Source organism: Morus notabilis, unplaced genomic scaffold, assembly GCF_000414095.1.
Source record: "Morus notabilis unplaced genomic scaffold, ASM41409v2 Scaffold353, whole genome shotgun sequence".
NCBI classification, from domain to species: Eukaryota; Viridiplantae; Streptophyta; class Magnoliopsida; order Rosales; family Moraceae; genus Morus; species Morus notabilis.
This window is the reverse complement of record NW_010357109.1, coordinates 134,826-160,023: the sequence shown is the minus strand read 5'-3', so window position 1 is coordinate 160,023 and position 25,198 is coordinate 134,826. Positions and strand designations below refer to the sequence as shown.

At 34.9% G+C, this 25,198-nt stretch overlaps 2 protein-coding genes and 1 pseudogene across 3 annotated transcripts; 2 read left to right on the top strand and 1 right to left on the bottom strand.

The window, feature by feature from the left end:
* Positions 1 to 1,431: 1,431 nt before the first annotated feature.
* LOC21397207 (strigolactone esterase D14) lies at positions 1,432 to 2,924 on the top strand. The gene is made up of 2 exons (XM_010089247.2): positions 1,432 to 1,873; positions 2,424 to 2,924. Exons 1-2 carry the CDS (start codon positions 1,485 to 1,487, stop codon positions 2,863 to 2,865), a joined length of 831 nt encoding a protein of 276 aa, XP_010087549.1. The 5' UTR covers positions 1,432 to 1,484; the 3' UTR covers positions 2,866 to 2,924.
* An 868-nt stretch (positions 2,925 to 3,792) lies between these two features.
* On the bottom strand, positions 3,793 to 20,936 carry LOC21397206 (rRNA biogenesis protein RRP5). 2 transcript variants are annotated; one of them, XM_010089246.2, is made up of 39 exons: positions 20,569 to 20,936; positions 20,221 to 20,429; positions 19,265 to 19,405; positions 18,831 to 19,004; positions 18,604 to 18,703; positions 18,270 to 18,379; positions 18,038 to 18,160; positions 17,838 to 17,909; positions 17,528 to 17,620; positions 16,778 to 16,891; positions 16,534 to 16,656; positions 16,014 to 16,199; positions 15,660 to 15,871; positions 14,495 to 14,641; positions 13,657 to 13,802; positions 13,507 to 13,572; positions 13,003 to 13,109; positions 12,488 to 12,568; positions 12,316 to 12,390; positions 12,112 to 12,213; positions 11,521 to 11,689; positions 11,290 to 11,435; positions 10,970 to 11,053; positions 10,370 to 10,470; positions 9,886 to 10,036; positions 9,633 to 9,707; positions 9,358 to 9,508; positions 8,378 to 9,005; positions 7,816 to 7,873; positions 7,527 to 7,672; positions 7,242 to 7,419; positions 6,000 to 6,098; positions 5,485 to 5,843; positions 5,196 to 5,372; positions 4,983 to 5,079; positions 4,734 to 4,889; positions 4,416 to 4,646; positions 4,192 to 4,275; positions 3,793 to 4,088 (listed from the first exon to the last, which is right to left on the bottom strand). In XM_010089246.2, the coding sequence occupies exons 1-39, from the start codon at positions 20,738 to 20,740 to the stop codon at positions 3,981 to 3,983; spliced, it is 5,751 nt and encodes a 1,916-aa protein (XP_010087548.1). In that variant the 5' UTR covers positions 20,741 to 20,936; the 3' UTR covers positions 3,793 to 3,980. The 2 variants fall into 2 exon arrangements, with proteins under 2 accessions (XP_010087548.1, XP_024021580.1); XM_024165812.1 differs by lacking the exons at positions 3,793 to 4,088; positions 4,192 to 4,275; positions 4,416 to 4,646 and having other exon boundaries at positions 4,765 to 4,920.
* Positions 20,937 to 21,140: 204 nt separating this feature from the next.
* On the top strand, positions 21,141 to 25,065 carry LOC21397205 (annotated as a pseudogene).
* The last annotated feature ends 133 nt before the right edge of the window (positions 25,066 to 25,198 follow it).

The following is a 25,198-nucleotide window of genomic DNA, read 5'->3' as shown; positions in this document are numbered from 1 at the left end:
CAACCGAAAATCAAGAAAATAATTTACAAGGGACGATATTTTCGCAGACTTAAAAACATTAAATGAGGAGGAGGGCTTTCACTATCTCTGACACCATCATTCAATACAAAAAGTTGATACAAAACAGAAGACAATAAACTCAAGGACGGCAAATTTGTTAGACTGCATTTATTGTCTCCATAGTATAACATAAAGCGCCTCTTCCCTTGCATTTTCACATAGATCAATGGCTGAAATTTGAGTTCTGATGTGGGTTTTGTTCATACAGAGATATGCAATAAGAAATTTAGGGTCCTCTCTTTTCGTAGGTTTAAACAGAAAATTTGAATAGAAATTCAAATTTTTGTGAGAGAACGCTGTAGCAAAAATATTTAGATTGTGGTTTAAATCTATGAAAACAATGGACTCTTAGAACTACGCAGTTTGGAAAAAATACAATTCAGAGAAACATGGTTTGCATTTGTAGAAAAACATTGTTTTCTGCTGAAGTAAACTATACCACCAAGACTTCTATATATCTAACAGCAAAGGAAACATGATCTCTTTTTCCTTTGTTTCTTATGCCCTTTTCTAAAGGGTCAGAGAACATAAAGCTTGGAAATCAGTTGGTGAAGCTTCAGTATCATCTGCCTAACCTTTCAATTTCAGTGTGCTAAATTAAGTCATGCTTTTTATTTTTTGCTTAAGTATAAGTTAAGTCATGATTAGACCTAACACATACACATAATACGTTTAGATAATCACACGCGAAAATTTATGCAGTGGATGCAGACACATATCAATCATCCATCAACAAATGCAATAACTTTCAATGGTCTTTTCCAAACAGTTGAGGGTACCTTTCTATGCAAATGCATTTTATTTTACTTTATTATTATTTTATTTTCATTATGTTTCTAGTTTCTACATAGCGTGACGGTTTTTGTTACTGCCTTTTCTGGTGGCTGGTAGCAAACCAAGCTCATAAAGGATGTTACTCTAAAGGGAAATTATTTACAATGACAGACATACAAAAACAATGTGAAGTGTAAAGCTACTATGATTAAAAGTAATGGGCCGGTGCATGCTCATAGACGGACATACAGAGGGTTTATTTTTGTTCCATGACAAAAGGACCGGTTCTATATTGTAATATGTAAAAGTATAAGTAGTATATCATAACATTAATTAATCTATATAACGTCTTTGAAAACAAATATAATACTACTTCAAGATAAGTAAATTCCTTTGTTACATTTATCAAAGTTATCATTCTATAAAACAAATGTCATATTACACGCCACACTTCTACATGTTACTTGGAGGACCTTTCTTTTACTTAATTAGACAAATTATTTTGTTGAATAGAGTGCTCCTAATATGTGACTAACAGAAGACCTATATAAAGGGCATTACAAGCAAGGAAATGATTGTAGTCTTCTTAGAGTTTTTAGTCTATTCATTTACTAGCTTCATCTTTTCAGTACTATTTCATTATCATAAACATGGGTGTGGTGTGCAACAATGGAGGAGGTCTTGCCAAAGCCTTAAACGCCAATGTTTACGGCAACGGCACTCAAACTCTAGTCCTTGCACATGGATTTGGTACAGATCAAACAGTTTGGCACTCCCTCATTCCTTTCCTTGTATGTTATTTCAAGGTTGTGGTCTTCGACTTGGTTTTCTCGGCGAACGTAGATCCTAAACTGTATAACGAAAAGAAGTACTCGAATTTAAATGGTTACGCGGAAGACCTGTTGTGCCTTCTTGATGAACTTAATGTGAAGAACTCCATATATGTTGGACACTCCATGTCAGCCATGATTGGATGCATAGCTACAACAAAGAGGCCAGAAATCTTCCAACAACTTGTCCTTTTAAGTGGCTCACCAAGGTGGTTCTCTCTATCTCTATCTCTATCCCTATATCTCTCTAGAATACTGTTAAAGCAGCCGTATCTACTTTTGTTTACTAATACAACGTCACTCTCAAATAACAAGTATAGTTCGAGGTTACACACTACGCACTAGCATGTACTAGTTTCGTGATTGTTACTAATGTTAAAACTTGGCAAGTCCTAATTCTTTATTATCGAGAGCAATAAAATCAGAGGGAAAAAAAAAGCAAGGATACAAAAGACTTGTAGTAGTTCATCATCAATATAAGACCTATTTTACTTTTATTTTTTGTATAATTTCACCGCAATAAATAAAAAGATTACAGGAGAAACTATATACCTCTCAGACTCGCTGTGTTTTCTCTAACCTATCTCTTAACCCTGAAAACGATGTCCCCCTTAATATAAAGGAAACTAGGGAAACCGAATGTACAAATGTGAAACCCCAAACCCCAAAGGACGATCCGCATGCTATCTCTGCATCGAGGTAATTAGCTTACTTTAATACTCTTCTAAAAGTTTCATATTTTCATTCCTTTACTTGCAGATATCTTAATGAGAAAGATTACAAGGGAGGTTTCAAGATGTCGCAACTCAACGCGGTTTTCAAAGAAATGGATGAAAACTTCCCGACTTGGGTTAAAAATTTTGCTCCAATCGCTGTGGCTGTAAACAACACAATTGCAATAGCCAAGTTTGAAGACAGCTTGGGAAGAATGAAACCTGGGATTGCTCTGAGTGTAGCAAAGACTGTCTTTCTAAGTGACCTTAGGCAAATTTTACCCCAAGTTTCAGTGCCTAGTTTCATAGTTCAATCTGAAAAAGATAGAGTTGTTCCAAAATTTGTCTCATTCTACATGAAAAGAAAGCTTGGTGGCCACGCAAAAGTTAAGATACTCAAAACAGAAGGCCATTTTCCTCAGCTGACAGCATATCCTATGCTTTTTAAAGCTTTGAAGCGAGTTCTTCATATTACGAATATCGGTTAAAAAATGAAGACAAAATTACAAAATTTACCTTTAAGAGTACATGGTTATGGATTTTTACTCCCCACACTTGATTAATACTCTTTTGTTATTATAGTTATTTGACTAAAAAAGTTATTAACCAAGAATAAGGAGTAGAAATTTTGACTCGTGCACTTTTAAAGGGTATTGGTCTCTCTTTTCATTTGGAAAAATTGACTTGTATTTGTCTAAATGAATTATAGAAATAAATGAATTGGTTCATTCTGTTTCTTATTATAATCTCTGTTTTATTGGCCTTTTGTTCTTTTTTCTCTTGGTTTATTTTCTGTTTTATATCCTGCATTTTCAGTTTATATGCATTTTTCCTTGGTTTATAAAAACGGATGTTCTTTCTCAAGATGGTACCTTTGAATTTTAATTTTATTGCAAATTTGTATCCGCTTCAATTGATAAACTTACCTTTTACAACTTATAAGCCTATAACCAAACACAATTAGCATTATGCTTAAAATAAAAAACAAAGAAAAATTGTTAAAATTTGTATTTTCAACCTAATATGCTGCAAAGGTAGATGCATTAATTAATATTTGATCACAAGATTATCTAGGATCAATTTATCCAATATTAAGTTAAAATATGTTGTTGACAATTTGGGGTACAATCTTGAATATAACTACAGATACGTGGTAAACGATTTTTGTAAACTTAAAACGCAAAAGGTATAAAATAAAATTATCCCTTCTTTTGATTATTCTTTTGCTTACAATCTTCTCGACTTTGCAAACCAATATATTTTTTTCCCCTTTAGGTAAAGACCAAAGCATTAAAGGAAGAACCGGATCATTTGAAGATGCATTTATTTAACTACCAATTTTAGATACGTACATGTAACCAATGAGAAAATGCGTTGTCATTTCAGCAAAAAAGAGTCTTTTTCAAGAAGTAAAGTTTCAACCATATAAATAATGAACCTTTTAAGCTGCGCAAATACATAGGGAAGTAAAATACAACAACAAAAAGTAGGTTCATAGAAATAAATACTCATTTTTCCTTCCTAATTCTCAAGAATAACTAACGCCTTAAGAAATAAATAAAACTTTAGGTGTCAAAATTTCAAAAGATTAGACTCATGAGTGTCAAGCTAGTGTACTTTCAACATAATCCATTGCCTTCTTTTTCACGTACTCAATCCGCTCTTCGTCGCCGAGAGACTTCTCGTATTCCAGATACTTCTTGAACAAAAACTGCAAAAATAAAATACAATACACAAACACATAATACCTTAACATTAAATTTTGCAAAGCTAAAGATTATTAGACTTAAAGGGCAGTAAATAGCAGTACGCACTTTCATCTTTTTAGCCGGGAGGCTCAAACAAGTTGCCCTCTCAAATAGTGCACGAATCACGTCTACATCTCCAAGTCGAATTTCCTGAAAGTATTCAGCACGAGTCAGCTTTTCCAGCAAGCAAAAAATAAACCCCCAAAAAAAAAAAGGAAAATTGCCATAGTTTCTTTTTAAATTAAAAAAAAAAAAAAATGTTTGTAGTGGGAAAATAGCAAGGGATTTACTTGATCAAGATAGATGCTCCATAAGTCCGTTCTCTTTGGGTACTCTTTCAAGATTCCTTCAAACATAGATCGTCCCATATGAGCAACCCCACATTTGAACTCGAGAATAGCTGTTTGTGATATGAACTTAATGTGCTTATGTTTGGGAAGGCTTAACAAGGCACGATTGACGATAGGCTGAACCCCATCCTGCTGTTGGTTCAAGACCCTCTGTGTCCGTCTCAACCAAACCTAAAATTTTAGGCGAAATGTTAATGCTTGATTATTATTTAACTCGATCCTTTAACAAACACAAAAAATAATAGGATCATAAAATACCTTGCATGACTGCTTGAACTTTTTGGTCATTCTCTCAACAAGCTCATCAGCCAGCCTATGTTGCTCAGTTCTTTCATACATTCCCAGGAGTGCTAGATGAACTTTTTTGGGATCATTGTATTGCAATGCCCTTTGAAATATTTTCTGGACTGCCTCCTAAAGAAAGAAACTTACGAGATCTTGATATCTACAACAGAAAGATTATGTGAGAAAAAAAAAAAAAAAAAAACCAACTTTATGGGATATTACCTCCGGAGGATTTCCATATTTGTTTTCCAAATTAAAATAAGCCACCCAAATATTGAGCTTCTCGTTCTCTTCTCGGATGTTTATTGTTTGCAATGCCCTTGAGAGAAATCAAATTTATGTTGAAATTCATTTTTGATTGAAAGTACGTAACAGTTCTAGGAAGAAAATAAAATACCAATAGGACATAGATACTAGTGATGGAAAAGAGACTACCTTTCTGCAATGGAGCGGGCCTTCTCGACATCAGCCATAGAAATCGCAAAGTCCATGTACTTTATCCAGACAAAGCTGCTATTTGGAGAACCCCTAACTAGTTTCTCAAACTCCTCAGTAGTTCTTGGTATATCTTTCTCCAGTAGTCTTTCCTCAGCAGCTCTTATCTCTCTCTCTCTGCACATAATAGTTTGAAAAGTAAGGAAATTGACAACAAATAATAAGAACAAGGAGAGAGGGAAGGAGAGCAGTGGGAAGATAGAGGGCAACTTGAAAAGACTAAAACAACCTCTCTTCCTTTGCTTTCTTCTTTCCTCGCCTCTTGGTCTTTTCATCTAGGGTGGTTGCCTCATCGATAGGCTCTTCATTTCGACTAACTACATTATTGACATCTTCCTGATACACATCATCAAGTGTGACTTCAAGTGGAGGAACAGAAGCCCTGGATTCTGCTTGTGCAAGAATGGGGATTTCCAAATTTGCACATTCAACATCCATATCATTATCAGGCAATGATATCAACTTAGTGTCATTCACGAAACCATTGCTTGCATCAGCCTCTTGGTCTGAATTTTCTTCTGTGTCATTATCATCCAAAAGATAGGAATCTTTCATTCCTAGAGATATTCGATTTCTTTGTGGATCGACCTAACAATAAAACTGATTATATTAAACTAACTGCATAACAAAGCCTTGTAGAAAGATCATACCAAAGAGAAGAGAGACACATTGTCAAAACAAACCACGCCATTTAAAAATTAAGTTTACCCGTTTCCAAAAAAAAAAAAAAAAAAAAAAGTTTACCTTTAATATTTTTGCTCTCACTCTTTCTCCTGCTCTGTATTTAGCTTCAATGTTATCAATTTGATCATCTGAAAGCTCTGATTTGTGGCACAATCCAACCTAAAACGGGGAAAAAAAAAGAAAAAAAGGAAAATCAAAAGAACAAAAACGCAATGGAAACAATAAATATTAGAATGTCATTCATTATACACTCAATGTTCTTAAGTAAATAACAAGTACACCTAAGATAAATTTCACAAAAAAAAAAGAAAAAAAAAGGCGGCGTTTGTTTTCCTAGTTCAACCCAACAGATTTCCCATCTCGATCACCAGTCTAAATCGCTTGTCAAAATCGCAGAGAGAGAGAGTAGGGTTTAGGAGGGTTTTTTTTTTTTTTTTTTAAGGAAGGGAAGTTCTTTTTCAAAAAAGAAATTTCGATTCTATTACATGTATGTTATTTCCCCACTCCTAGACGCGTATGTTATTCCCCCACTCCTAGACGAATTTAAGGTTGTATCTCAAAATAACCCTAATAAAACACTAACAATAATAAAAAAAATAATAATAATTTCACCATAATAAACAGGAATAAAACTAATACGCTCTCTCTTTCAACACCTGTAAATTAGCAGCCTAATTACTAACTATTTCTTCTGTGTAACTCTGATTACCGAATCCTATCATAGGATTTAGAAAATATTGTAAGTATGTAATATCAACATTTAACAATTGGGAAAATATCTTAATTTAAGAAAAATATATTGAAATATTAAAAACATCTAGATCAATTCTTCCAAAGAAAGAAAAGAAAAGAAAAGAAATGGATCAATTCTTAAGAAAAATATCGTAAGAAAAGGATCAGAAGCAATGGATCAATTATTAACATTTAACAATCGGAAAAAATCCCAATTTAAGAAAAATATCAAAATATTAAAAACATCTGGATCAATTCTTACAAAAAAAAAAAAAAAAAAAAAAAAAAAAAAAAAAAAAAAGAAGAAAGAAAAGGACAGGAAGCAATGTGTTGAATGCCATACACAATTTAAAGCTCTAAACAGGACCCACATACTATCAATCGTGTGATCATCTCCACTGATGATGGACATTGTTTATCTAGCAAATAAATAGATAGCCATAACATACAAATAAATTTGCACGCAAAAAGCAATCCCAGAAGAAACTTTTTGGTTTTCAAGCAAATTTATCAACCAGCAAGTATAAAAATCATAATTTCTAGTTAGCATAAATGTAATACATTCTTTACCAAGTTTGTGTCGTTTATAGTGATGAATAAACCAAATGACTCCACGCGCTTAATCCTTCCGGAGATAAAATCCCCAACATGCAAACTACTCAAATTGCTAGTCTCAGATTTTTTGCTTGCTCCCAAGGTCTTTAAAGTAACTTGAACTCGCTTTGACAAAGGTTCGACGGATAAAACCCTGTGCATAAGCTCTTAATATACAGTGCATGTATTCTATATTCATCCACTAATAAACATACAACGCCTTTGGATAATAGACAGAGAGTGAACAAAATAAAGATTTACCTGCCAGTTACAAGTTTGCCAATGGGAAATTCTTTTTCAGGATTTATAACATATCCATCAGATAAATTTGAAAGAAGAATTTTTGCATCAACCTTCCGAGACAGAACAATGAAACAACCTTTTGGAGTAACATTTTTAACATAACCCTGTCAAACCACAAGAATGATATATAAAAGAACAAATATCAACAGAAGATGTTCGTAACTAAAACTCAACACAGAAATACGTATTTATTTCACTCGAGTAAAAAAAGCGACATTAAGCTTTGAAGGGTGGAATTTTACAACACCTGCACTGCCATATCAGGATGAAGATCCTCAATCGTTTCCACAAATTTGGTCTGAGGTCTGTACAGCGTATGAGATTCTTCTGTTAGTCAAGTGATGAGGGAAATCCATATAGAACTATACTAGTAAGAGAATGAAGTCCAAAAGATAAACTTGTCAATCATGTGTGCTTCACTCGTGCACTTTATTGTATAACAGAACAATAGATGGACAAAAATCCTTAACAAGTTCTTTTACACATATCTTACATCTTTACTAGATGTTGAGGTGGATGTGATAAGAAAAAAGCAGGGCAGTGTCTACGTGTAACTCCGAAAATATTTCAGATATTTCAATGAATATGCCTGTACAGAAACTCTTTTCTTTTTTCTTTTTTTCGGAAGTCGTAATTTTACTTTTTCCTCATTTTCTTCCACTCTGCCTTTTCTGGCTTGCCTCTAACTTTTATCTCACACTTGTAACCCGAAAATTACTTGGTATACAAACATAACAATGAAAGCATGAAATACAGAGTAATGAGGTTAAAACATGATTATCTGAATGTAAATCAGAGTGATAACTTACTCCTTTTTGCGTGCTTCCTTAGCATCTTGAGAAATCATGCCTACCCTTGAAGAACGTAATGACAAATCAATCTGAAATTTCCCTTTGACAGATTGGATAACCTTAAGGACCTTGCATTTGACAAATTGCCCTTCATGGTATCCAGATAATGGGTCAGACACCCAAGAGTCAGTAAGCTCAGCAAAATGAACCCTTCCATATGTGTGAGGACCAATTTGCACGGTTAATCCACCAACACCGAGAAGTATTTTAGATATTCTTCCACCCAAAATGCATCCTTCACAAATATGAGCAGTAACATTCTCACTTGGAATGAGAACTTCACCATCTGAAACTTTATGAGAGACAGAAAGAACAGGTCGTAGAACAAGGCGCAACAGTTTTTTATCCTTGTTAACAGTCAATATATAACCAGTTATGACTTTTCCCACATGAAAACGCTTCTGAAATTCAGTATGTTCAGCAGGATCACATGAACTGTCAAGAATGAATAGTTGAGCCCTCACATGTCGAGATATAGTTAACCACACCCACTCACTGTCCACTTTATATACATAGCCACTGACACGTTGCCCAGTTGAGAAATCAAGCTCTTCAGTTGCGAGCTCATCCTCTATTTCGGAAGAACCTGATTCAAAATTTATCAAACTTAATAATTGCAATTACTTAGCCTTGATGAAAAAAAAATCAAAATTCATTAGAGAACCATTGGCTAAGAGAAAATCATTGAGCAGTAAAAGAGATGTCACATAAATGTGATTTTTTTTTTTTTCTGATGGGATAAGGCTTAAACTAAATGCAGATACGGATTTACACATGGTTTAGAAATTTATAAAATCTCTGAGAAGAGAAGTACACTTATTTGAATAAGTTTCAAATTAGCAGAAGAAATATTTAAAACATACAACTTGGCAATGAAAACAAGACCATTATAAGTTGTAGACGAGACCGTTAGACAAACATTACAAGATTTATGTTACCTGTGAGAACAGAAGGTTTCACCGAAAGATCAAATTGGTAGCTCTTTTGTTTGCTATCTGAATGATTAATCTTTCCAACAATTTTTGCAGTCACCGTTTGCCCAACTCTGAAGTTACTGAATGGATTTTCCAAAACGTTGTCATCGTATACCTGTCCGTGGAACATAGTTTACTACCAACCAGCAAGAAACAACAAGCATATATGTATACAAAGAGTGATTACATAAAACTCAAAATTAATTTAATGTTGAAATCTAGTTGTGCAGAAGTTTTACCTCTGTTATATGAAGCCGCCCATGGAAACCGACCCCAAATTTCAACCTTAGTTCAAGAGGCCTGATTTCAGTAATCTGGAATGAAACAGAATGTAAGAATGCAACCACATGAGTTTCTTGTCATGAGTTACTGGCACATCAAAGTATCACACACATTCCTATAAACGATTCAGATACAACAAACAAAATGCTTCTCACTTTCATGAGATTAAGAATCTACGCCGACTAGTAAAGGAGAATCTTATATACATACCTCCGCCTGAACCAGAGATCCCAGTGTGTAGCTAGACTTCTTTTTTGCCCTTTTTGAACTGGATGTCCCTGGTTCACCTATCGAATTAAGAAGCAAAAGCAGCCTTCCCATTGTTGAAGGGCTCGGAAGAGCCATAACAGTGGCCATGACACTGCATTAAGCAAAACAAATCACCTTAAGACCCAGTCATAATGCATATTCATTGATGACACATATGTACAAATGATGAACCACATTTAGGGAGAACAAAAATTCTCAAACTTGAATTAGCAAATGAATTTTAATTCTCAAACTGCACCATCTCACTCTTTTAAGGTGATTTTTGATTTTTGACCCGCTACAAACACGTCGCAGCAATTTAAGAAGACAAGCAATTACAGATGATAAATTGGAATTCAAAAGATATCAAATAATTCATTCCTCATAAAAACATATGGGATGCTAATTAGCAGAAAGTATCCAACAAAAACAAAAATGCATTCACCTTTGTCCATTCAAAAATTGCTTCTGTGGAGACATCTGACTGTTATAGTCGAATTTTGATGCATATCCTAAGGCATAGTTACACTCGTGTATTGAGAGAACCTGGAACATGCGTTAAAAGATCTCATATGAACAAGCACTTGGAGAAAATATGATGTACAAAAACACTTACAGGACACACGAAAAAAAAAAGAAAAAAAAAAGGATTTTGATGCTATGTTTGACAAGAGGGATGGAAAATAGAAAGGAAGGAAAAGCAAAAAAACATTTCTTCAGATTGTTTGGAGAAGAGAGGGAAAAGTGGAAGAAAATTTCTAAAATATTTTACTTTACAATTATACCCTTGTACAAATAAGAAGATGAGATGTGATTAGAGTCAAAATGATTATTTGACATACTATTTCTTTAGTAAAATATTTTCCCTTATCCTTTCTTTCCAAAGTTGGAGGGATTAAAAAATAGTGGGCCCTATGGATTTTCAACTTCTATCCTTCTCAATTTCCTCTATACCAAACAATCCAAGATTCCCAATTCTCCTCCAAACTCCATCGCCCTTTTCCCCTCTACCAAACATAGGCTAAAAGAAATATAAAGGACTTACCAGGTAATTCTCCTTGACCATTTCGACAACAGCATTAACTGTCTGATGTAACTCCAAGTTCTTGGATGCTTCTTTCTTGCGCTTCTGGAATTCAGAATGTTTAAGATAGCCAAGTAGGATAGGTACAAAGTTGGGCATAAATGAGAAACGAAAAGAATGTCAAGAATTCAGAGTAAGAAATTTGATCCAAGGCTAGGAATCTGAGGAAAATAAGCCAATATTTTGAAAGTAATTATCTATCCTCGTACTTTTTATTGGGATAAACCTATTAAGAAGAGAAAGCACCCCAACGTAATATAGGAAACAGAACTTCTTCGAACCTTCTTGTCATTTTGGCTGCGAGAACTTTCTTTGAATTTACCAATGAGCTCTGTTTTCAAAGACAAGTCAACCAAATGCTCTGTTATGGAGACATCCAGAACCACAGCTTGAATGACAGAACCTGTCTCTACGGTGGTACCAGCTACTGCAAAAATTGTATACCAGAACATGTTATGGGCCCAAAAGAAACAACACATAGACTGGTGGCGCGAGGAAGGGGAAGGACTTACACTGATTGTGTGTAATAAAACCCAAGACATCATTATACTTGTCAAAGCTGACAACAACTCCAACATCCTTTGTTTCTTGTATTCTCCCCTCAACAACACGGCCAAGATTAAATCCTTTGGTCCAATTTAACTCGGATTCACAGGAATCCAGTGATTGCAGCTTAGCTATCTGGATACAAAGGATAAAATCAAAATTTTTAAAAAGTATAGGAATAATGTATAAGTAACTGGTACAAAAAATTATCAATCGCAAACAGGGTACTTCACAAATCACAGAGCATCTGGTGTATCACTAGAGTATTCAAATTTGTCTAAATCATATTGATGTCATGGTCCCAAATTAGAATCAAATCTGCATAACTTTGATGAGTAATCAAGTGATAATGATGCTATATGGGGATAAGCTTACAAGTATAGGTATCTGATACCAACATGTTGTTCATAATACCTCCCTTACTTAAATCTGATACCAACATGTTGTTCATAATACCTCACTTACCTAAATATCCATGCTTTGGACGTGCAATTTACGTTACATGATGAGATAATAAATGCAGAAAAAACATTAAAACTTGCATGGCAGATTTTTACCTTTTCCTCTAAAAGAAAGTAATCTTGCATTAAGGATGCATCTGTTGAAGAGCAAGATGACTGCTTCAATGAAAGTGTTATTCTAGCCTTTTCATTATTAACCTGCAAGGGAAAGGGGCGAAACGAGGTAATGATGAACTCCAATCAGAAAATGATTTCATAAGTCACAAACATAAAGTGATTTTATCTCAGAAGGTCACAAACATCGAGTATATTGCTGCGCACGGATTGTCCAACATAAAAGGCTTCTGAGAGATCAATTTTGTAGTCATCCATTGCCTACAAAAAATAATAATAAAATAAATTTCAGCATTCACTCATCTCCTGCAAAGGGAAAGAGGAAAAGAAATTGGAAAACAATAAAAATAAATATGACCTTGCTTCTGGGAGAGAAACCAGTTAAATGCCCAAGAAAGCGAACAAAGCAGCCAGTTTCAATTATGTTACAAATGTAACCCTGATTCAAACAAGAAACAAGTCATGTTTCTTATCCCAAAAACAAAAACAAAAGTTAAAGAAAATAAATCCATGCAAATAAAAGCAGTAAAAACCAAAATGAAGTAAAATGTCTATCTAGATAAAAGTTTCATTTTTCTTTTTTCTTTCTTTTTTCTATTTACAAGTCTCTCCAATTAATTTAGTACATGTTCTACATAAACTACGTAATTTGATCAGGACTGAGCTTTATTAATTTCCATATCTTGAATTAAGAATGCCAGAAGAACTAAGAATAGGTTTATTAAGCCTACATAAAAGGTTTACATCTGTAATTCCGCATCAGTTTTATTCGGAGAAATACGAGCCATTTAGAATTTGTTCTTTTTGCCAGTCTCCACTCCATGAAAAAGGGCATCCGCATAATCAATGAAGACTAATACGGCAATTACTTACATGGACAACTGAGTTTGGGCTTATCTGACTGAGCTCTGATGGAAGTTGCTGAGCAGACTTGATCAGCGAATATTTTGCGGAGAATATGAAATTGTTGCTTTCAATATCTTCATTATTTTTTTTTTTAAAAAAAAAAAAAAAAAAAAAAAAAAAAAAAAAAAACCGAGTTAGTAGTAGTGACAGGAAGTTTATCTGGCAGTAAATAGACGTGTATATAAATATACCCATAGAGTACAAATCATAAAATTTAAACCGGAACAAGAATGGCAAAACCACAGGTTATCATTAACAAATTTCTGCTGTCTACATTTAAGTTTCCCCAATGCCCCAGCTTTCCCTTCAAAATTCCAAACTGGCAACCAGTGCGAATTTGCTCCCTCGTCCCCCATGAATTCTTTCTAATGACTGCTATTCTCGTAAGAGATATAGTGTGCCAAATTAAAAGTTTTATTACATGTAATAGAATTAGAATATTTTGAGGGGCATAGAGATTTTTTTTCCTACCCAGCACCAGCAACTGATCAAATTCATATCCAGGTTTCAGGACTGACTTCAACAGGGCAGCTTGGCCTGCATAAGAAAGAACGGATATAATGAGTATACACCACAACAAGAATGACAGAGAAAAATTCATACCATGAAAATAGCATATACCTTGGTGATCTGCCAAATGCTCAGTCGTAATTGTACCTTTCAAGTACTTTTTTCCATTAACATAAACTACTACACCTTTTGGCGTTATTCGGTCAACAACTCCGGAAACAACACCACCCAAGTTGATAACATCATCCTCCAAAACCCTGCCAGCATGATTCAAAATATTTGTAATATATTTAACCTTTCTGAGCTTGAATTCACAACTTGCATGACTGGTGTATGATTTTTGGCACGCCAGAATATAGAAATGAAGTTTAAGAGGACGTTTGGTTGGAGGATTCAAACCATGTGATTTGAACCATTTTCGATTTACGTGAATTTTTTGTGAGAGAAAATACTGTAGCGAACCATGAATCATGATTCAAATCAGGGAACGAATCCCTCTACCAAACGGACCCTAAGACTCTTTCAAGGATTAAGGGTAGAAAATAACCTAAAATACCTCTGAAATTTATAATAATAAGTATGAGAAAAACTGAACTGAATTACAAAAGTAAAGCCCTATTTACAGATAGATCCCAAACCCACTAGGAATACTAATTCAGGTAAAAGGCTAAATAAATAATAAAATCCTAATTCTGAAAAACAACATAGAATAAATATGATAGAAAATACAGTCCTGATTTAACTTAAATACCAACTCAATAAAATTTTATTAAGACACAAACTTGTCCTACATCAACTATAAATCACCCAAATGATCAGTATACACTTTTGGAAAACATTTGGTGTTTTCCAAAGGAAATAATAAGAGTTTTTAGTTTGTGTTCACATTGACGAACACAAGCGGGCACCAAATTAATGTGCATCAGTAGCTATGTGTAGAGAAACAAACCTTCGAGGCTTTATTATGAAACTAAGGTTGATGCGCCTTGATCCAGGAACAGAACTAACTATCCTACATTTGATGACTTGTCCAACATGATATATCGAACTTGGAATTGGATCATCGTCACATCCTGCTTCTAGTTCAAGTTCAGATCTGGTTCAAAATGAAAACAAATAATATTAACCATAGCTGGAGAGAGAGAGAGAGATAACAAGTTTTTAGAGCTTATGCACTTCTAGCATTTGGAGCACCTTTGTTGGAGCACCTTTGCAGAACAGAACTAATTGATACTTTAATATCTCCATCAGAAAAAGGCATTTTACATGCTTACCACAAGTTGCAAAGGAAAGCAGATAACCTAGTCACCACTATACACTTTTATCCTTATTTTGATAAGAAACAAACAAAAATTTATACTTATCCACTATATGCTTTTATACTTATCTAGATTACATAGGAGACACAATAGCACACTATAAAAATTCTCGTTAGCAAGCAAGTTATTCCCAAATCACGATACATACCAACATATAATTATCTAATGAGCATAGAAGCAAATGTGCCCCTTTATAGTAACATTCAAGAATTTGCATGACAACAGAAAAATGCCAACCATGCAAGAAAGTTATAACCACAGAATGCACAAAGCTAATCTGAATCCAGTTTCTCTTCCATTTTTCTTAATCTAACTTTGACTACACTCATTCTTTTAACATATATCTGAACTGGACATTTTGCAGCAGGGGATTATTGATATTGAAATGACCATGGGAATTTTTTTTGATAAAAAAATTACCATGGGAATTAGGAACTCTTAGATACAGCACCAGTCTCTTAAAGCTCTCTTTGCTAGAAGACATAATTCTAAAAGGCTATATTTGAACATCATTTAGAAAATGCTTAAACAAGGTGCCTTAAAGCTATCAGTGTACACCTCCCCCAATTCCATTTCTACAATTGATGGTAAGCTTAGATATCCCCCTATTAAAACTTAAATCTTTCTGTTCACAAGTGTTCATTACTAAAAGATATACAATGAGCAAACAAATACTACGAAACACACGCAAGAATTTAAAAATTATGAAGAAAACCACAGATCAAAGTATAGTAAAATAATCGGTTAATTCCAGGGCGGGAAACCCATAATTTGTAATCATTGTTCAAAACTAACCTTGGAGCAAAACCCTGGACACCATTGTAAAACCGGACGAAGCATCCATGCTTTTCTATCTTTGTTATCCACCCATGTGTTATTAACCCATCAGTTGCATCAGTGTAGGAACTAATGATGGGAAGTTTAGATTTGACCAGTGTTTTCTTGTGCGTAACAGTTATCATCTTAGACTTCCCACCAAGTACACGAAACACCAATTCAGCTCCAACCTGCAGAGTGATGCAAACAAGAACATTCATTCAAATTTTAACATTGCTAAAAATATTCAATTCCAACAACTGCAGAGAACCTTAAGATAAACTCTTAGAATAATAAGTCACATAAGAAAGCATTTTATTAGTCTCAAAGTACCTTAAATTTTTTTCCGGCCTTTGGAATTTCCAATTCAGACATATGACGAAGTGGGCATTGTGCCTTTACCCCGCCAGGAAATTGCACAATTGCACCAAAGGAATCAACAGCTATAACTTTAGCCCTCGCAATCATCCCAGGGGTGATATCTGAGTGAGTGAATACAGACCCTTCAAAAGCATTTGCCTGTTCAATTTTTTTAAGAAAAAAGGAAAATAAATAAAAGAATACTAAGAAGTAAGCTGGTACATTATACTCTAAAATCACAAGTGATTACACACACATTCAGGGATGACATTAAGTTTCAAAAGCACAATACACAAATAAGATATTCGGGAATTAATCTAGATGACCATCATCTTTATTGCTTAGATAAACAGCTTGAAATGAGTTGACGGACAAACTTTAAACATGCTTTTAAAGGTATGGGTCATATTTTCAAAAATCTACATCAATTTATAAACCGAGTGAAGTTTTATTATGTCTCCTCCTTCAGAAAGATGTTAAAAAGAAGCACAACCTTCAAAGTTCCAGTAGCAACTCCTTCCAAGTTCCTCAACCCAAGAATCCGAACACGGATACAACTACCTTCCTTGAACTTCTTTTCAAGCTTACGAACTTCACCTTCAGCCACATCGGATACCTGTAATCAACCTGGAAATGGTAAGAATTACAAGACTAAACAATCTTTACAGCCAAAGCCAGAATTTCAAAAAGTTATAAAAATAGAGAGAGAGAGAGAGAGAGAGAGAGAGACAACATACACTAACATAAGCCGGAGTGGACACCGGCATTGAGGGTATTTCAAGAAGAAGACCCAATCCTCTGTCAACCCGGATCACTTTTGAGTTTTCATATATATCTCCAATTTTAACATGCTGCATAGCCAAAGAGAAGATGTCAAACTTAGTAGGCATTCCTAACTGTAAATGGCCAATGAGATATCTGGAAGATTAGACACCACATAGAGATTTATATAAACAGCAACAATAGAGAGGACAAATTGAAAAAAAAAAAAAAAAAAAAGAAAAAGAAAAAGAAAGAAAGAGTTCATTTTTGTTTTATCTCTTGAGAGAGAGAGAGAGTCTTAGCAAACCCCATTTGACTTTTGAGGTTTCTAACATTAAAATCCTTTCCGTATGAGTCCCAAAGCAAACTTTACATACTGGAATATCTGAGGTTGGCTTCAGAAACGAGCAGCCCCATCATCTCACATGTACTAGTAAAGTTTTCTTTTTGTTTATCTTTTTATATTATATTATATTAAAATAACAACAATTACAACAACATCATAAACAACAAAAACGGACTTTACAGACAACACAAATACAAAAACAAAACAAGTGACAAAAAAAGGAGGGAGGACTGGGACAACCAAAAAATAAGGGTACTTATGCCCTGAGGAAACCTACCCACTAACAAGTACTAGTGTGTATTATTTCTTAACTACTACACAACAACCAATCATCAAAATGCATGTCAGGTAGATTGCTAAACCTTATAGATAAACTTACAGAAGGAGGAGACTTGTTACAAACGAGATGTGGATTCAGAGTCAAACCAATGGCCCTAGATGAAGGATCAATGAATAGTATTCGAGCATTAACCTGAATCACAAGAACAAGAACAAAAACATTTTTATAAGAAACAAACTAGACTACAAAATAAATGAAGCAAAACATGACAGACAACTCAAGTAGTGAAATGTAGTAGCAATAAATGGAATCAAATGGAAATATAACTTGCATAAACAATTAAATAGATAGATGGCCCAAAAAAAAAAAATGAAAGGAGTTATAATCAGTCAAAAAAAAAAAAAAAAACCTTCTTATTTTTATTGTAATCATCCCGCCAACTTGTTGCAGGGAAACTATTTTGTAAATGAAACATATCAACCTGTAAAATGAAAATGGACATTATATATTTATCATGTTAGAGAGGATCCTTTCAACTTCCAGTAATGATCTTAATCCAAATATTTTTTAGTCAAATGGCTGGTATGAAAAAAAGTAAATGAAACTTACAGTTCCAGTAAAATATGTCAAAAATGATAACATAACACCATTTTCAAGGGTTGACTGTACACGAGCATCAACCATCATGCCCGGAATGAGAAGATCAAATGAAATACCTTTAACATCTTTGGTCTGTACAAGAGATAAACAACACAAGATTAAAACTGGAGTGGCAACCACAGGGGGTAGAAGCCAAGAACAAAGAGGAGCACACAACACAGAAAATATCCAAAAGGCATACCACATGTTTTGACACTGTATCCGGCTCAGAACTCATATAAACAACTTTACGGGTTCTATCAATGCTTTTGACAATGCCCTGTAGAAGTTCTCCTGTGTTTATCTTGATATCTGTGCTTGCCCCAAAAAGCATCAAAATGAGGGAAAATAAGTAGGGGAGAGGGGAAAAAAGGAAACGACATTACAACAATGTGATGATTCTATAAGTACATATTGATCAAAGTTCTTTCGCTTCTGATTACCATCATAAACAAAGATGGTATATGCAGACATAACAAAACAACACTCTATGGAAATAAACAGTTATGCATGAGTTGAAGTCAACTGATGTTTACCACTTTGACTATTTTTAGGCAAGAACCCTGTGAAAGAAGGCAAACCAAAATGAAGAATATAGCCATGATCTTCATTACTTTTCACGTATGCAGTAAGGACCTGGAATTATAAAGAGAACATGAAGATAGTAGAGTACTCATCATTCAGGCAAAGTATCCAATATATGAGGAAAATATATACAATTGTGTTATTGAATTATGCTTCCCATCCCATTCTCTTGACATACCGTTCCTTCTTGAATAGAATCTAAGGTGAGGCCCTTGTACAACAAAGAAAGCCGTAGAGAAAGCCAAATCTTTCGTTTCCCGCTCTCTCTGTTATCATTATCCAAGTTTAAAACAACACAAGCTACCAACTGTCCAACATGGAAGATACTTGACAGCACATTATTGGCTATGCTCTAGTAGGAAAGAAAAATAAAAAATAAAATTATTTCACAAGATGACATGAAATTGTAACGATTATGCAACAAATGCAAAGTGGAAAAGAAAAAAATATAGTAACTAATGATGTAACCAAAAAACAAAAATGACATTTATAATGTGACAAAAATAATCTCTCCAGGCATACTGATTTAAATAACAATAAAAGTAAAACTAAGGAAAGACGAACCACTTATTTGTATGAGAAATTATATAACATAAGAAATCATAACACTACCTCAACTTCATTATCCAAACCAGGATCCACGGCATCAGCAGCTCGAACTAACCCACGTAAGCCCCCTGGCAAACTAATTACAAGGTCTTTCTTGTTTACTTCAGCAACAACTCCCCAAAGTTTTATTCCAGGAGAAATATTCTGGTCATACAAGCAAGAATATGAATATCAATAATTAAAAAAAAAATAGATTATCAATATGACGAATGTGTTAGAAAATGACCATAATATTTGGAGCTAAATTTCATTTCGTAAATTTACTATTTTAGCATGACACTGACAATTTCCCTTCTCTTCTTGCTTACTGTGTTATTGGATTTGTACGTGCCTGTTTACATTCTTTTCAATATTGTTATCCACCAATCAAGTTGCCACCGTCCTATTATGTAAATCATCCATTCAAATTCCAATATGTAAATCTAATTGAAGATAGAAGCCTAGCAATTCTTTTAATTTATTATAAAGCAATGCTTTCTTTCACTGTTTTTTCACAGTCAAGGCATTACATTCTTATCATAATGCCATGTGCAAAGATCATAAAACATTGTTAAAATGCCGACTAAAAATCAATATTTCTAATCATCCAAAACAATTACCAAACCAAAAAATTGTTCTTTTTCCAATTATACCATTTACTCTACGAACTAAAAGTATCACCCAGAGAAGGAATAGGCTTAACTACTTGGCAGTTAGCACAAAAAACATAGAATTCGTTTGCAATCCTTTCCAAAATTTTCACTTGGAACACTAATTTTGAAGAAAAAACTCTCTCCACCAATTCTATCAACTATTTAAATCCCAAAAAAAGAGAAAAAAAAAGAAATGAAAAAAAAAAAGAGAACTCCCACTTGGCAAAATCACAACTAAATCCTGATAAGATCGCCCATATTATTAAGCTACACTAGAAGAAAATGAAAATACTTTCCGAAATCATAGTATAGGATATTGAATTGTACCTTTAAAGTGATCTTGTTTGCATATCTAGGCAATTTTCCAGTAATTCCACCACCAAAAAGCGATCCCAAATCATCATCCTCCGTCTGATTCCTATTCTTCAAACTCTTCCTCTTCTTCTTCCTCAACCCCCGCTCCTCCGCTTCGAACTCCGCGTCCACTTCGGCGCGAACTTCGTCACGCTCTCTCCGACTCAGCGAACTTCCTCCACCTAAAGAAACGGCCACAAAACAGCAAATCAAATCACATACATTACAAACGAAAATAAAGACCAGCTTAGCACATCAATTATTTTTCGCCACAAATTTCTCAATTCGCAAAAAACAAACAGAAATTCGATAAGCTCGAACCTCTAGGAAAGGCAGGTTCTTCGTCTTCTAGCTGCAGAGCAACGGCCTCGGACTTTGCGGCGTCGTTTTGCTCGTTCTTCTTCTTCGCCTTGAACGGATTCTTGGAAGATTTATTGAACTTCGGCGCTTCCTTGGGATTCTTCTTCTGAGATTTCTTCGAAGTCGCAGCCATTTTCTCTACGAAAATTTTCCCGGAAAATGCGAAAAAAGAAAAAAGAGAAAAGGATATGGAAGCCCTAAAAGTGTAAAGAGAATATATATGTATATATTGTATATATTGTCTTCTTTGTTTACGGCAATCACCTTGATTGAGTTATTGGCGGTTGGTGGTCGCAACGTTCGCCGGCGGTGGAACGTCTGCAAGTTTTGCTGAGGCTTTGAAAGGGTTTTTGAGCAGAAACAAAATGGACTTTGAACTATATACAACTATATTGGACCGGACATGCATAAGGCCCATTTGGTTATATTGGGCCGATTTTGGGAAAAAGACGGACCGCTTGGGTTGGAGGCCCATCAGGGAGGGAGAAAGGTCGGATGGTTAGTCAATCAGAACCGCATATGAAACGGTTCCATGTCTGGCTCTTATATTTGAACCGTTTTGTGTCGCGAAGAAGAGAAACTTCTCGAATATTAGAGGCTTAAATTCAAAGGACGAACTGATTTTCTTCACCATTACCATTTGTTAAAGAACAGGATTGGTTTCAGAGCTTTTGATCGGCATTTTACGTTTTCTATCAGGTATTTTCAGATCACTTTTCTGTTTGTTTCTCGCGATTTTTATGGTGAAATTGTTGTTTATTATATGATCTTCTTCTTCGGTTTTTTTTTCCGATTTGATTAGAGAGGAAAGTTGTTTCTTTTTTGTTCCGACAAGTAATTAATTTGTGGACAATTCTTTTCTTGTTTCGATATTTTTCGTTTGATTTCGTTTCGATTTTTTGGTGAGATTGTAGGCGAGTGAGAAAATGAGGGGAAGAAGCTACAGTTACAGCCCGTCACCGCCTAGGGGATACAGCCGAAGGCGTCGAAGCCCTAGCCCTAGGGCTCGCTATGGAAGTCGCGGTACGAGTCTTTTGGTTCGTAATCTTCGCCATGATTGCAGGTACTTTGCTTTTTATTTTCTTCGATTTTTGTTTTTCTGCAGCCATTCATTGAAGAGTATGATTTTTTGCGAAGAAACTATACTAATATATGTGTTACTTGTGAGGAATTTTAACGTTTCTTGTTGATTTAATAGTTTTGAAGAGCGTTTCTGATCATTGACCGCCATATCTAGGAACTTGAACTGCTCTTTGGTTTTGTCAGTTTTGTTTTTGATGTGTAAAGTTGCTATTTTATTCCCTTTTATTCAAATTGTTTCAAATTGAACGTCACGTATCAACGTTTTGAATGGCTGTGGAAAATTTCTAGTGTCAGGAATGTCAGAGCATTTAGGCTTTGTTCTCACTTTTTTGCTACAGTATTTTTCAAATTGTACTCAAGTTCTATTGCTACAATGTATTTCAAATTAACTTGAGTTATGAAACAAACATACTTAGACCACGTTCATTTCACCGATTCGAGTTTTCAATTTCAATTTTGCTACAGTTAAAAGCTCTTACAAAAAGTCGCATCTAACTTTTTCTGCTACAGTAAAAAACTCTCACATAAAATTACATATTAGCTCAAATTGAAAACTCGAATCAACGAACTAAATGAGGCCTTAGATTTCAGAAAGAAAAAATTATGTAGGCCTCGTTCACTTCGCGGATTCGAGTTTTTAATTCAAGCTGAGATCTGACATTTTGAGCTTTTAACTATAGCAAAAAAAGTTAGAAGTGACATTTTTTGAGAGCTTTTAACTGTAGAAACTTAGAACTGAAAACTCGAATCGGTGAAATGAACGAGGTCATAATTCTATGTTTTGGTAAAATATTTTTATTCTTAGGAACGGTCCACAGATTTGTATCCTTCACATTTGAACTCCGGCTTCAATGTTCACTTTAAATTAGAAAGTACTCTTCTAAGTCTTGTGTGGTGTGCAAACATGATTTTGGGTTTTTGATGGCCATTATCCTATATACACATTACACACCCCGCGTCAAAACTTAATAAAATACAACCTTCTCCTTCATTCATTCCTATCTGTGTCAGTGTGCGAGCTCGACACAGGTTGCAGGGGGGCCTCACACTTGGCGAATGTGCGCCATGGTTTTTTGGGTCTCTGCTCACCGCCTCGTGAGGCAGCTCACCTCGTAGCATGAAACTCGTGCTGGATTTGTGCAAGAGAGATTACCTTGCATTCCCGTGGTGCGGTGCCTCCCACAATGTTAGGGCATTATATGAGGCAGCACTTTTCACTGAATCTTTGCTGATTTTTGCATTTGCGATGGTTAGCTCTTAGCACCACTGCCTCACACAATGGCAGGGGATTATGTGAGGCAGCACTTTTCACTGAATCTTTGCTGATTTTTGCATTTGCAATAGTCAGCTCTTAGCACTTCTTAAGGAGGTGGTTAGTTTCCAATCTTAAGGTGCTCTTGTTAATAATTTGTGATCAACTTAAACACACAGTTTTGATAATGTATGGACGAACTGTTCCTTTATAACCATATTTCAGCCCAAATTTTCAACGTGGATAACATTGAAACCAAAAATATAGACGTGCTGGGTGCATGTGTAATTTACTGGAAGTCTGGAACATAAGGTAAATTTTACTAAAACTTGAAACCATAAGGATAAATTACGCAATTTTTCAATAGGATTATGCTCATGTATTGCCTTTTGTTTCAACTATGTTCACAAAGAGTTACTATGTAATTTGATTTTATTTATGGAGTATGTCTGTTGTGGAAATAAATGTTTTGCAGGCCAGAAGATCTGCGTAGGCCTTTTGGGCAATTTGTTCCCCTCAAGGACATCTACTTGCCTAGAGATTACCATACTGGGTAAGATCTTCTATCACTTGTCATAAGGTCTCTATGTTGCTGAGTAGTATGATGTTGCCTAGATTATTTTTGGTAGGAAAATTTCTTTTGTTCGTTGTGTTAAATTGTGGGTTTGCTTGTCTTTCTATTGATTCCCTTTTGGTATGTTTTGGCCCCTTAATATTGTAGTCAGTCGTCTAAAATCTGTATTATGGAAATTTGGTTGTTTTATTGGAAGTGTTGAAGACACCAATGAAGTAGTAAGAGTACTGTGTTGAAAAGAAGACAACACTGAAGTAGTAAAGATTGGTGTATTGAAGAGAGACCAATCAAGTAAATAAGAGTGTCAGGATGATCTTAACGTATATGAAGATTTGAAGAAAGTTGGGTTTGAAATTTTGAGAAAAAGTTCAAGTCTTGAAGAATTTCATCTCAATTTTATCTTTACTTCCAACAAGGTTAGCAGCCCACATGATCTTTCTGTTGATTGTGCAAAGTCTCAGCAAATATTTGAGCTTGCTCTTCTCATTTCATAGCTCATACCATCTTGCTGGAGTCAGGATTGATTGCCATTTTTGGATAATCAGTGCCCCTATTATGTGCTTTTGCTGTATTTTTTTAATTATTTTGTCTGATGTTTCAGGGAGCCACGTGGCTTTGGTTTTGTCCAATATGTAGACCTGGATGATGCTGCAGATGCCAAATACAATATGGCCAAATTCTTCTTGGTCGTGAATTGACCGTTGTATTTGCTGAAGAGAATAGAAAGAAACCGTCTGGAATGAGGGCTAGGGAACGTTACTGGTAAGAATTATTGTGGTTGATACTTGATCGCGTTGCCCTGGCACGCTGGAAGTGTAGAATTCCCTGCAGTTTATTATACTCCCAAAATGAATACACTGTTTATAGAGCATGGTGTCTGCAAATTGGTTCCTGTACTAATTGTTTTTAGTTTGAACTTGATACTTGCAAAGCTACTTATATTTTGGTTGCTCAGCCGTCTAATCTTGATCTGATTTGTGGTTGATATTTCTTCACAGGGATCGTGATTATGATCATAGGCGGTCTCCACCTCATTACTCTCGATCACCGCGCTATGCTAGAACTTATTCTCGTAGTCCATACTATCGTTCCTCCTCCCCTAGACGAAGGGGTTACTCAAGGTATGAAATTAATACGTTGGTTACCCTTTTGAAAATATGAACCTTTTCTTGGTGGACATCAAGAAAAATGAAGAGGGCTCGTGTGTTTAAAAGACGTTTCCTCCTTTTTTGTAGGTCAATTTCTCCCAGGGATGAGCGATCATATTCAGGGTCGCCTTCTTATGTAAGGAGCCGGAGCCGTAGCTTTAGCAGGAGTCGCAGCTGGAGCCTTTGATTATTCGCGGTGATTATTTGATTGAAAATATGTTATTGTGCGAGGATGTGACCAAGTAGAAATTGGGATTTTAGTTCGTTTGAACTTTATTAGATTAGAATAAGAAGTTTCCTAGAGTTTTAAGAGAGAATTTGGTATTTGTATGACTAGTACTTGTTTGTTAGTGGATGTGCTTGCAACGATCAACTTCTCTTTGGAGTATTCTAGTGAGGAAATGGGGGTCCTAGTTCCATTGAAACTCTAAAAGTGATAAACTAAAGTAAGTCTTAATTCAAGTAAAACACCAACTAAAATATTTAAAAAAAAAAAGATTAAGCTTAAAATATGGTAAGTAAATTCTAATACAA

What these genes read in the sequence shown, in the direction of transcription:
- LOC21397207 (XM_010089247.2), top strand. Translation starts at nt 1,485, where the DNA reads ATGGGTGTGGTGTGCAACAATGGAGGAGGTCTTGCCAAAGCCTTAAAC. An exon ending in CTTTTAAGTGGCTCACCAAG is followed by an intron (nt 1,874 to 2,423) that starts GTGGTTCTCTCT and finishes CTTTACTTGCAG; the next exon opens with ATATCTTAATGAGAAAGATT.
- LOC21397206 (XM_010089246.2), bottom strand. Translation starts at nt 20,740, where the DNA reads ATGGCTGCGACTTCGAAGAAATCTCAGAAGAAGAATCCCAAGGAAGCG. An exon ending in TGGTCAAGGAGAATTACCTG is followed by an intron (nt 10,471 to 10,969) that starts GTAAGTCCTTTA and finishes CGCATGTTCCAG; the next exon opens with GTTCTCTCAATACACGAGTG. An exon ending in GGAGCATCTATCTTGATCAA is followed by an intron (nt 4,276 to 4,415) that starts GTAAATCCCTTG and finishes GAATACTTTCAG; the next exon opens with GAAATTCGACTTGGAGATGT.